General features: G+C 26.3%; 1 protein-coding gene across 3 annotated transcripts in view; it reads left to right on the forward strand.

Annotated features, from left to right (window-relative positions):
* Positions 1 to 11: 11 nt before the first annotated feature.
* Positions 12 to 12,480, forward strand: part of LOC107452399 (cilia- and flagella-associated protein 206) — a gene marked incomplete in the record, with an annotated part of 26,899 nt that continues 14,430 nt past the window's right edge. The window contains 8 exon segments of one of the 3 annotated variants that reach the window (XM_071180774.1): positions 12 to 305; positions 388 to 471; positions 1,209 to 1,299; positions 1,846 to 2,022; positions 2,451 to 2,609; positions 4,397 to 4,489; positions 7,840 to 7,931; positions 8,795 to 8,914. In XM_071180774.1, coding sequence (XP_071036875.1) covers positions 174 to 305; positions 388 to 471; positions 1,209 to 1,299; positions 1,846 to 2,022; positions 2,451 to 2,609; positions 4,397 to 4,489; positions 7,840 to 7,931; positions 8,795 to 8,914 — 948 coding nt within the window. 3 annotated transcript variants of the gene reach the window in all.

Consider the following 12,480-nt stretch of genomic DNA (forward strand, 5'->3'; position numbering starts at 1 on the left):
CCAAAATTGCTTCGCTCCAAATCATTTACAAACTGCAACTGTATTGGTTACCATCGCAACGCATCGTCAGAAGCAATAACAACAAAGCAAAGCATAGTATTATCTTCAACAAGGCTGTTATTTTCACTTATTTAAATCTTAAAATTGAAAGCCAAAATAAATTTTAGGATATAATGTGGTCAGAAACTTTAAGCCTATTTAAGGATTCTAAAATCATTTCAATTATTCAAAAGTTATCTTTACTCTTTATTCAATTATGCCAAGCTCAAAATAAGCAATTGTTACAAACTCTAGCGCAATTAGCAGTAAGTAATAAGCTTTTTAAAATTTATCTTCAGTGATTATACTATTTCAGTACAGATTTTAAATAGTTTCCTTTTCTTTCAGATAAAAATTAATTTAATTGATTCCAAGAACCGATATGTTATAAATGATGATGTTACAGCTGAACAAGAGCAAGAATTTTTAAAGGTTAAAAGTATTTGCATTTAAATACTTTACCGTAAATATTAAACTGTTGTTTGAATTTTTTCTGTACTTTTAATTTGTTTCTTTATGATTTGAAATCATTATAGAAATTTTTCGTTTAGATATATTTATTTACTATATATGTTGGTTGGTCATTTAATTTCTGGTAAAAATGTAGAATTAGATCTCCTCACATTTTTGTGATTTTATTTTTTTTGTATGTTCTTGCTGAAAATAGGTAAAATGACTTAAATGTGAAATTATCTAGTTATAATAAGTGTAGATTGAAATAATTCAAAAATGAAAGATTTCCTATTATTTCTATCACTACAATAAAAGTTTCAAAAGGTTCACGTTCTTACAGATTTCCTAATAATTTACAGTGAAACAATACATTCTGTGAAAAAAAAATAAAAATGTGCTTTTTTTTTTTTTTTTTTTTTTTTTTTTTTTTTTTTTTTTTTTTTTTTTTTTTTTTTTNTTTTTTTTTTTTTGCTTTTTTCAACTAATGAAAAATTTTTGAATTTTTTTTCTTTCATGAAATATTTGGTGTTACAGTAATACAACTTAATATATTTTACTCTTGTGTCTTTTTTCAGCTTTTCATTAATATTCTGGAAGTGATTTGTTTCATATTTGTTTCCGTTGTTGCTTTATTTCTATATAATTTACTACATAACTATAAAGATTAGACATAAAGTATGTATGCATTTAATTGAACCCAGAACTCGTTGTTTTAGATGTGTTATGATAATTTGTTTGATTTGAAAAATATCTCAAGCCTTACTCTCAGGATGCAGTGTTTATTTCATGGAAGATTTGTGAGAAGAGGTAAGAAATGTTTTGTACAGTATATCATGTATAAGAATAAGGCTTAACTGAAAAATGATTAGTAAAAATTTAGCCATATGTTACATAAATCATTGAAATTTGATAAATCAGTCCGGAAAAATGAGAAAAATTTGATTAGTTCATTTTAGAAAAATCCAGAAATTTTTATCTTAAGAGTCTGTGGCTACCTTAATAATATTTTATTCTTCGAATCCATCTATAAATGTGGTTAATTATTATTATTATTTCATTTTTATGGCACATTAATTAAATTGTGATATAACTGGAGAAAGAATTTAAAAATTTCCTTGTAAATTAATATTTAATACTGCTATTATTTTTTTTTAATTTGCTAAATAGTCTAACAGTAGTTTTAAGTACATATTTCTTGTAACTCACAATCGATCACAACACTTAAGAATAGTTAAACTAGATCTCCCTTTAATTTATATTTTATTTTAAAATTGAATTAATCTCTAAATTTCTGGATTGATTAAGATTAACTCTATAATCTGTGCTTGAAATTAAATTATTCTTGTATTTCAGATGTTTTCAGAAATCATCAGAAACATAATGTTATGAAAAAATGCTCCCATCTAATTCAAAAACTGAGCAATCCCTCAGAAGATCTGAAGGATTTCCAAAAAGATTTGATCAAGCTGATACTGATAAAAGAGGGTATGGCTGATCAGAATGATACCTTAGCCTTCCATGAAATGAAAAGTATGTTTTCAAAATGATTTAAACTTTATCATATTAATAAAACTAAATAATTAGTTCAAAGTAAATTTAATGAAGACATTGTCTTTAATAGTCAATTATGTTTTTAAAGCAGACTTTTTTTTTAATTTTGAATTTCATTATTTTGTAGATATTTTTTATTGTGTGTTCATCATTTTTCTTTTATTTAGTGCATTTTTATTATTTTTGCAGGGCTGAATTGAAAAAAATTTTATGTTAAAATAAATTTTGCTCAAAAACCTATCAAATGATATCCATATTTGCAGGCAATGATAATAAGTAGAAGTAGAATCAGTATAATACTCAAAGAATATTTCGAGCTGATTTTTATCTAGAATATATAATGTCTCTGCTGCTATGTTAAAATTAACTTGACTTGTTAATCTTGCATATGATGTCTATTTTTGTAGCGGCAGTGAATAGTATTTTCCCATCATCAGCCATCTCAACATTTGTGTCCAGCAATCAGAGGACCAAAATAGCTTTCATCAATGAGATATCCTCAATAGCTGCAGGAATCAGACTTCATAATTGGTACGGGCAGAAGGCAGGAAAATTTATGCTTGATGGTATTTTATATCTATATACAATACCAGTTATATGGTTTTCTTTTTATTGTCAATAATGCATCATCACATTTTTTAAAAGAAACTAGCTAAATGCACTTTTCAAATTTTGTACAGCTTGCAAACTATTTATTAATGTAAATCCCATTTCTTTTTGTTCTTTAGAAAAATTTTAATGAAATTTATTTAATCAAGAAATATAGTTTAGTTTCAAAATGGAAGTAAGAGATCGCTTAAAAGTTTTGAACACAGAAGGAAAACACAAAGCATTTTTTTACGAATTTTCTACTTAAAATTTTATAAAATAAATTTTTAAAAATTCACTTTGCTTTGTGCAATGTTAGCAACTTTTATCTTAAAATTAGATTACTACAATAAAAGTCAAAGTTGAAAGGAAAAAAGGATAGGGGGTATTGCAACTTTCTCACCCAAGCATGGAGAAGGTTTTGATTTCTACTGACTAAAAAGGAGAAAAAAGTCACCTGAAATATATTTGTGTAATATTTGCACAGACACTAGGAATACTATTTTTTAAAAATACTTACATTTTTAAATTTTTGTGTTCCACCCCAACATACAACTATTTATTTTTCTGAATTTTGTCAGTTTTCCTGGTTTAATCAGTAGTTTTCCACATTTCTACTTTTTAGACATTTTATAAAATAGGGTAAGCACAACAAAGCTCATTTCTTAAATAAAAAAAAAAAATCAATAAACAAGAGTGAAAAAAAGTAACTTTTAGAATTGCATATTTGTTTTAAAAAAATACAGTATACTCTCGATATCTAGAAAACCTTGTTATAACAAAAAATATTTTTCTCTTTTGCATTATATATCCACCTAATGTTAATTTAAATTCCTACATCGAAGAGTTTCTTCTAAAACCTTTTTATGTCGAATTTTTTTCAAAATAGAAAATGAATTTTTTCGGAAAAATCACAATTCAAGTTTATTGTAAACCAATTCTTTTCTATTTAATGCATAATTAATTTTGTCCTTACCTTTTAAAAATGAAATTATCATTGTTGTATTTAGACTTAAAATCAACTATCGTTACGTANTTTTCTCTTTTGCATTATATATCCACCTAATGTTAATTTAAATTCCTACATGGAAGAGTTTCCTCTAAAACCTTTTTATGTCGAATTTTTTTTAAAATAGAAAATGAATTTTTTCGGAAAAATCACAATTCAAGTTTATTGTAAACCAATTCTTTTCTATTTAATGCGTAATTAATTTTGTCCTTACCTTTTAAAAATGAAATTATCATTGTTGTATTTAGCCTTAAAATCAACTATCGTTACATACATATTTATTAGTTCTTATTCTTATGTTTCATGACTCTACTTAAGAGGGATATTTTAGAATATATTTTTCTACTTTTTAGAACATATTTAGCTCTGAACTTTTTATCTCAAAAACTCGCTATCTCAAAAATCTTTTTGGAGCCCTGTAACTTTGATATATCGAAAGTATTCTGTTATTATAAAATGTGCATGAGGTACATTTTTGATGAAAAAAGTAGAGAAATAGTAAATGGCAGAAAATTTTTTAGTTACCATTTGTTATATTTAGTTGCCCAGTGGGCAATAGTGACAGTTAATTTTTTCCCCTGTTGTTGAAACTTTTTTTCTTTGTCTTAATCAAATATTTATGTTGAACATTTACCTCCTAACTTGCGCTTTAAGTAAGTAGTATAAAAACGATGTAAAATTTTATAACTATGTAAGCTGCAAATTTGCCTATATCATCTGAGAATATTTTTTAATTTTAATGCTGTTTTGTTGCAGTTGGAAAAGTAATGAGAGAGATCCTTCCTCAAATGAATGAAGACTTGTTTGAAGATCTCACCAATACAAACAGTGAAATAGAACGCCTAGAAGGTAACAAATTTGTAAAGTCTAGTTTCTTGTGTTCATGTTTTTTGTTGCATATGAAGCCTTTGATTCGAAAATCTAATCTTTTATATGCTTGTAAAATGTTACCACCTTGTGTTAAAATATTTTATCACTGATGGGTTATGAAAATTTAATAATGTAATTTGTGTATTTATGGTTCATACAAGTTCTTAAGACCCTTGGAAAATTCGTAATTCAGAAAACTCTTAATTTTTTTTTAATTTTATTTTATTTATTTGTTCATAATTTTTTTGTATTGACTTCCCAATGAAGATTTATTATGCTGAAGATGTACTGTTATTATCTGTACTGTATTTATTATCTGCTACTGTAACAATTTTAATAAGGTTGAGTTAAGGTTTTTTAACACTGTTTTATTATTGATATATTTTTATTATTATTTTATTTTATTTTTGGTATATTAGTATATTTTTACAATAGTGTGAGAAGCACTCAAAAAAAGTTTTTTTAATTGCTCCTCATACATTGTGAGTGCTTATTGATTTTTTTTTTTTTTGGCTATATTGATGCAATATTAGAAAGCACTCCTTTTTGCGTATATAATCGTGTGAGCGGATAAAAAGATTATATCTTTTTTCCCCGGATTTTTATTTTACAAAAATTTTTCTTTATTTTTTCATGTTATTAATTTTATTTTATTTTTATAATTTTCTTCTTCTCTTTTCATTATTCTGTAATTTTTTCTTTGTTTTCTCTATATTTTGAACAGTATTTCCAGAAACTGTCTCTTTTGTGGATTTCTTACTATATATAAAANTTTCTCTATATTTTGAACAGTATTTCCAGAAACTGTCTCTTTTGTGGATTTACTAAAATAAAATACCATAGTTGATAATAGCATATAAAAATGCTAGAATACACATTAAAAACTTTTTCTTGGCACATGAATGAATATGTGTATCCCTGTATAATGAGGAATATTTTAGAGCTTCAATACCTAGTTAATGCTGGTTCATGAAATTTACAAGAATTTTGCTTAGCTTTAAAAAAAAATTGCATTGCGGTCAAAACTTATATGTAAGCAGAGGCACTCATCTTTAAATTTTTGGCATAAGTTGTGGCATAAATTTTTTAAATGCTTTGCAATAGAACTGATACCTGTGATTATTTTGGATTAGTTTTTAACATTTTTTTCTTCTAAATTTAATGTAAATTGAGAAAATATTTCAAATTGTGTGATTTTTAATGTAAATACATTTCCATTAACTGTTTTTGGTTATCCCCTTGTTTTTTACTATGTTTAAACTGATAATAAAATAATTACTATTACCAACAAAACAGTTAATATAACTTACAATGTGATGTTTAGTTCTGAGCATCACTCAGTTTTATTTACAAAGTATTATAGTTTTATTATTATTTTTAAGTTTTATTATTATATTATTTTATTATATTAGTTTTGTTATATTAGTTTTATTATTAGATTGAAGTATTCTTTTAGTTGTTATATATTATCTGAATCAGTATTTCTTTTAAACTTCTCTGAAAATGAGTATTTTAAAATAGAAAATAACGATTACCTTTACTTGTGGTTATTCTTGAATAAGTTTTTAAAATATACAAACTCAAAGTCTGTGTGTTTTAAAAGTTAGATCATTCAAAACATGAATAAAAGTTTCATATTGAACAATTTGCAGAATTACTAAAGATTTATTTTTTACAAAACTAGAAGGCTCTCACCTCCCTAATCAATGTGCTCACTAACCCCTGTAAGTGCTTCTCATTGTTTTTTTTTCTTAAGCATCAATATTTTTCACAAAAACAGAGAGCATTTTGTTTTCAAAATACACAATATTGTACCTCTATGTAGGAACATTTTGTTAATATGTTAATCGTAAGAAAATGGAGATTCAGAAAGTAATCATCTGTATTGGAAAAGAAATTAACCTAAGGGATGAGAACTGTAAGACTCAATAAGAAGAAATAAATTAGAAATAAGTTTGCTCGTTGACAAGACTTATAACAATTTCAATAGGAAATGGTTCTTATTGCTCCTTATAAGTTTCAAAAATTTTACTGTAAATGTTCAAATTTATGTTTGGTAACATCTCTCTTTTTTTTCTTTCATATGACATCTACTCGAGTATAAGGTTGTAAAATATAAAAAGAAAAATCCTGAGTGGGAAATATAAATTTCAATAGGTAATCATCGATTAAAAGCCAATGTTTAAAGTAAAAAAGTTGGAAAAAAAACCACAACAATTAAATTTGCAATAACTTTAAAAAAAAAATTGGAATTTAAAGCAAAAAGTTTACTAATGAAAATTGCTCATTTAGCATGTTAAACTTTAACTCCATCGTTGTATTTAAGCTGGCTACACATCGAACAAACATGGTATTTTTTCCTATAAGTTTAACAGTAACATAATTCTTTAACTAATCGTTGAAATTTTTTTATTCAGACTTACTCCTTGTACTTTTTTCTAAAATGATTTCAAGTTATGTCTTATTGATTTTTGGCAGTTAAGCAAAATGTAACGTAAAGCAACAAAAAAAAGTGAGAAAATATTTGCAAAAATAGAAATTAATATTGCAAAATCTTTCAAAGAAATTAGAATTTAAAAAAAACTGTGTTAAGTTTATAAGCAAATATAGCCCTTCCAGTATACCGAATTTAAACTTTATGGTTGCATTCCAGTGGCCTGTAAAGCAGTCCATATGGTATTTTTTTCTACAAGTTTAAAAGTTAATAATTCTCAAACTAATTATCAAATGTTAAATTTTTTTATTCCTCTGTACACTCTGTACATTTTTTATACACATTAGTAATTTCAAGCTTCTAAGTTTTGTAATTTTTGCACAGCAAAACAAAAATTTATTAAAGTTTTTTAATGGAAAGAGATTTGACTTTTTGTATGCTAAACTTTGTTCTGAACTAGTGAAAGCGAAAGCGAGAATAAGAACTGACATTAGTCCTAATAACAGTTCAATAATTATTAATTTTATTTTGTAATCTGAGCAATTTACTCCATAAAAAAAAACCTTAAATGTTGTAGAAATCTGTATATCTGTGACAAACCTATAAAAACTATACATGTAGCTCACAATAAACTAAAAGTGTTGTCAAAGGATCCTCAGAAAAGTAATATTTTTTTTAAATTATTTGCTCTTTGGCAAATGAAATTCACAGAGCTAGCAATTCAATAAAGCTAACTTCATGTTCATTTCTATTTACTTTTGTTTTTAGCAACTGTGTGCTTATCAATACTATTAATAAAAACTCATTTTCATGAGAATTTTTAATTTCTTTTGTAATGTATAGCTTTTTTAAACACCTTGCACTTTTTTAATTTTTAATGAATTTATATTTTTAGAAATATTGTTGGATGATGGAGAAAGAAGAGAATATGAAAAGAGGTGCCTCATCTTTTTGAGAAATTATTACAAGTACATAAAAATGATTAAGGTGAATAATTAAAAAAATAAATGATTTTTATAAAATACCTTTTAAGCATGACCAATGCGTTTGATTTTGGATGTCTTACTAATGTGTAAAATCCTCATTGATAGTCTAAAAGGTGATTAGCTTGGTGTTTAACCCAGTTTTTGATTTATTATTTTTCTTGTTATTATTTTACTGTATATCATATATTTAAAATTTGAAATTTTAATAATTCATATCCATTTGGATACCTATTTAGACAAAGTAGTCATTTATCTAAGATTCAGCCAGTTCGCTACATTTTAGATATTTGTGTCTAATATTATAGTCTTTATTTTGTTTTTCATAGAAAGACAATTCATCATGAAAAGTTAAAATAAAAACAGTCTTTTTCAAAATTTTTATTATTAAAGAAAAAAGAACTCACCAGAATTAGGACTCATTTTTTAAAGTTATTTCTGTCAATTTAGCCATATTTACTATGCAGGGAAATCCGTCATATGTTACACGTTTGAATATGGTATGGATATTCACTCTTAGGAGCCAAAATATTGAAGATGAAGTGTATTAACTCTCTTCTCTTACTGAGCATAATCATATGCAAAGTCAAAACTCATTGAACAGTATAAACCATTCTATTGTTAATAAGTTAATTGAGCCTTCCTAAATTATAGTGAAACTAAAAAGTACAATTGGTTTTATTATTTCGAAATAAGTTTGAACTAGATCATAATTTTATCTATTTTAAAAATAGTGACGTTTTTATTTAACAAAAATTGTAACCAGTTATTGTTTATAAAATGTTAAAATATTATTTTTCTTTAAATTATGCTTTAAACAAAAATGTCATGTAAAACTTTTTCGTAATTCAAAATATCTATTTTCAGGAGAGTGTTCAGGAAGTAGCTGTGCACACATACAAGCTTGATTATGCGTTCAGTGTTCAGTTAAAAGAACTGGAGGTGGCCCTTAAGACTGGACCCTTCACAAAAGCGGACAAAGTATATGTAAGTTATTATTGAAACATTATGAAGGGCCTATAAATAATTCAAATTTGTAAGCATAAACAATCTTATAAACAAATTGGGATTTTTTTTTTTAAGTGAGGCTGAATTTTAAAATGCTTTCTTAATTGTTGTTTCAGTACCACTCATGGGGTTTTTTTGTACGAAAAGCGTAAAAGTGTGGGTTTATGATTATTGTTCCCAAAGTATGATCTCGGTTTCCATGCTTTCAATGCATTACAACAAATTTTTTGCTTTTTCATGGTGATATATTTTTTTTTAAGTTGACAAAATTGTTAAATTGGAAAAATGCATGGAAGAACAATATCAGTGCATATCTGCCAACTCTACTGGATTTAACCAGTTTCTTCTGGCCCTTGAAAATTCTCCTGATTTTAGTACATTTTTAAAAAATTCACAAAAATTTCCTAAAAAATTCCCTAAAAAATTAAAATGGCATTTTTGCACACATATCTTGCTTGAATGTTTAAATGTGTATTACTAATACATAATGAAGCAAGCCTCATTCATAGAAATCAGTTTAAAACTTTTTTCTTTACTCCCTTTTTAAATTACTTAAAAAATTTCTTAATTATCTTTGATAAATAATGCCTGTTACTATTCAAAATTATGCCTAAACATAATAAGCATTTCACATTCATTTGATGTCAATAATAACTGGAAAATATTGCAGTTTTTCTATTTTGATGTCCATAAAAATCCCTAAAATCCCCTATGCATAAAATATTTGGTACATTATGCAACAATTATCATGAAGTTTGTATTATTTCGTAAAATCTACTGGGTTTTTTTTCCGATCAGTGTTGGCAGCTATGTATCAGTGTTCACTTTTTTTAATATATTAGGTCTCAAAGTTAACTTTAAAGAGGACTAAACTCAAAATTTAAATTGTTTCCTGGATTGCAGATACTATTTCATTTTTATAAACAAATTGATGCACAAAATCGAGAACCATTGTCTTTAAAGCATTTAGGATAGATTCTTTGTATGAATTCTATTCCTGTCCAACGATACTTTTTGCACCAGCTTTACCTAGAAGTGTGTATTTGTATGGTAAATCAATCGATCACAAATTTGTTCTATTGAAATAGGTTTTCACTTGTGATTGAACCCATTCATAAAAGTGAATAAGAAACATTCTTGACTTTTTAGAACCAAAATCTAATAGTGATTTCATTCAGAAGTAGTACTTGGCTGACATACAAAATAAAAATAAATTATTATTTTCAAAATATTGTCTGCTTAAATTTTATTATTATTCTATTATTAGTTCTTTTCAGGGCCGGATTTCAGCTTGGTGGGCCCCTAAGTTACTAAAAATGATGGGGCCCTTATAAGTTCAATTCCATTTCTATGCACCTAAAGTAAACTGCTACTATTTTTTATTGTTGAGTAATAACATTATATAATTAAAAAATTTGATAATATTACTTTATTGTTAAATATATTAATTGTGATGAGACTATTATGTAGAACCTTTCTTTTATTGCACATATTATTTGAACGAGGGGGAAAAGTTACAAAAGAAACACATTTTAAGCACCGAGTGAAAATTTGGCGTGCTGGGCCACTATATATTTAACAGAGTTTTTTTTTTTTTAGATTCATTTTGAATATATTTCATTTGCATTTTTTAATGATTTTTTCGCGAATTTTTTTTCCAGTTGTATTTTCTTTACGTTAAAAAATCTATAAGACTTAGAAACATGACATTTTGAATGTGTGTAGAAAATATGCAAAGAGTTAGAAAGAAGACAAGAAAATACAATTTGATTATTAGTTTTATTTTTTTATAACCACCGTTAAACAACCGACTCAATTTTGAGTTTACGCCCTATCAACCAGGCTATCCCGGCCAAACTTATTAGTTTATTTTATAACAGTCATTGCACAGCCGACCCAATTTCGAGTTTACGAATACTAACATTCAGCTCCGTGGCCTTGTCATTTTGAATCCAATCCAGAAGACAGGGGAACTGCTAGATTAGTGCCCAGAGGTATTTATTTGTTATGAGAACTTGGAGGATTTTGTGACCCCAACAGATTTAACATGCACCAGTCACCATTTTATACATAGATATTCATCTGTCGGCTGGATTCACACTCCCATTCTTACAAACACGAGTCCAATGCCCTATCAATCAGGCTATCCCGGCCAAATTTATTAGTTTATTTTATGACAGTCATTGCACAGCCGGCCCAATTTCGAGTTTATGACTACTAATATTCAACTCCGTAGCCTAGTCATTTTGAACCCAATCCAGCAGTCCCTGGAGCAGGTGAGGGCCATTATATTAATACTGTTTGTAAAAATAAAAAGAACATTTTGTAAGCTGATATTATTTAATTGATGTTTATATTGAAAATATTTCTTAATTATTTTTGCTTTCTTTTTAATTATTTTAAGTATATTTGTTAAATTTTAGTGCACGAAAAAATTATCATTATTTATGTTAGTTTTTGACTTATATTTTTAAGGATTTATTAAAGGGTCTATTAAATATCAGAGAGAATAAATGTCATACGGGTTTAAAGTATCAGCTCTGCTCTTGATGGTGTATAGTGGCTAGGATGTGAAAGAGCAACTGTCCCGGTCATCCCGCCAAAACTAGCCTTCAACATATCAATGGAACACGCCAGAGCTTTATATCAATTAGCAATTAGTTTTAGATAATTACAATTGTAGAATAATTATCTTATTAAAGAATGAAATGTTTTAAAAGACAAATATCTGTTAATGTTTAACATTTAATAAACGAAAAAGCAGAACCAATATTGAAATCTAACGAATTTATTATTTTTAATTACTGATAAAGTTTGTGGCAGTAACAAAAAAATTAAAGCCTGTTAGATTTCAGAATTTTAGAAACACCTTCTAGTTATACTATTCAATCAAATGGGTTTCCATGTCTTTCATCCCGGTCTCATTAGTGATTCAGCACATTTCGATATCAGTTTTGTTTCGTTCTTATTTAATATTAATTTGTTTGCGACAGTTAATTTGTATACCTCTTTTACTACATTTTTGAGGAGTTTAAAAATATAATATTGAGGATTTTAACTGAAATGAAATTTTCTTTTTTTGTATGCCTCTTTTATTATGTCATCATCATACTCACACACAACTGTCTACTCTAAATAATGCTATATAGAATGAGATAGCAAAACAAACGTGTGTAGTTATTTAAATTCTTATTCAAAAGTATTAGTTAATTTTTTTCTGAGCTAACAATTTCTGTCCTTTTTTAGATATTTTAAAGTGCTATTTAAAACTGCTGCATATCACATGAAAGCATTAAATATATCATTTGTACAATTTTGAAGTAAAATAAAAGGGAATTCTGATCCTTAGAAACAGATATTAAATAGTCTGATGATCGAATGATGGGGCAAAAAAAAACTTTTTTACTTTTAAACTAAAAAATTGTTTATTTATAAATAATTTATTAATACTCAAATTGCTTGAAAGATGATATGTTCCCTACTAGTGACAACGAAGGTTTTTGTTTTATTCAGTCATTTATTTATATTTATTATGTCCGACAATG

This window comes from Parasteatoda tepidariorum, chromosome 5 (assembly GCF_043381705.1).
Source record: "Parasteatoda tepidariorum isolate YZ-2023 chromosome 5, CAS_Ptep_4.0, whole genome shotgun sequence".
In the NCBI taxonomy this organism is placed as follows: Eukaryota; Metazoa; Arthropoda; class Arachnida; order Araneae; family Theridiidae; genus Parasteatoda; species Parasteatoda tepidariorum.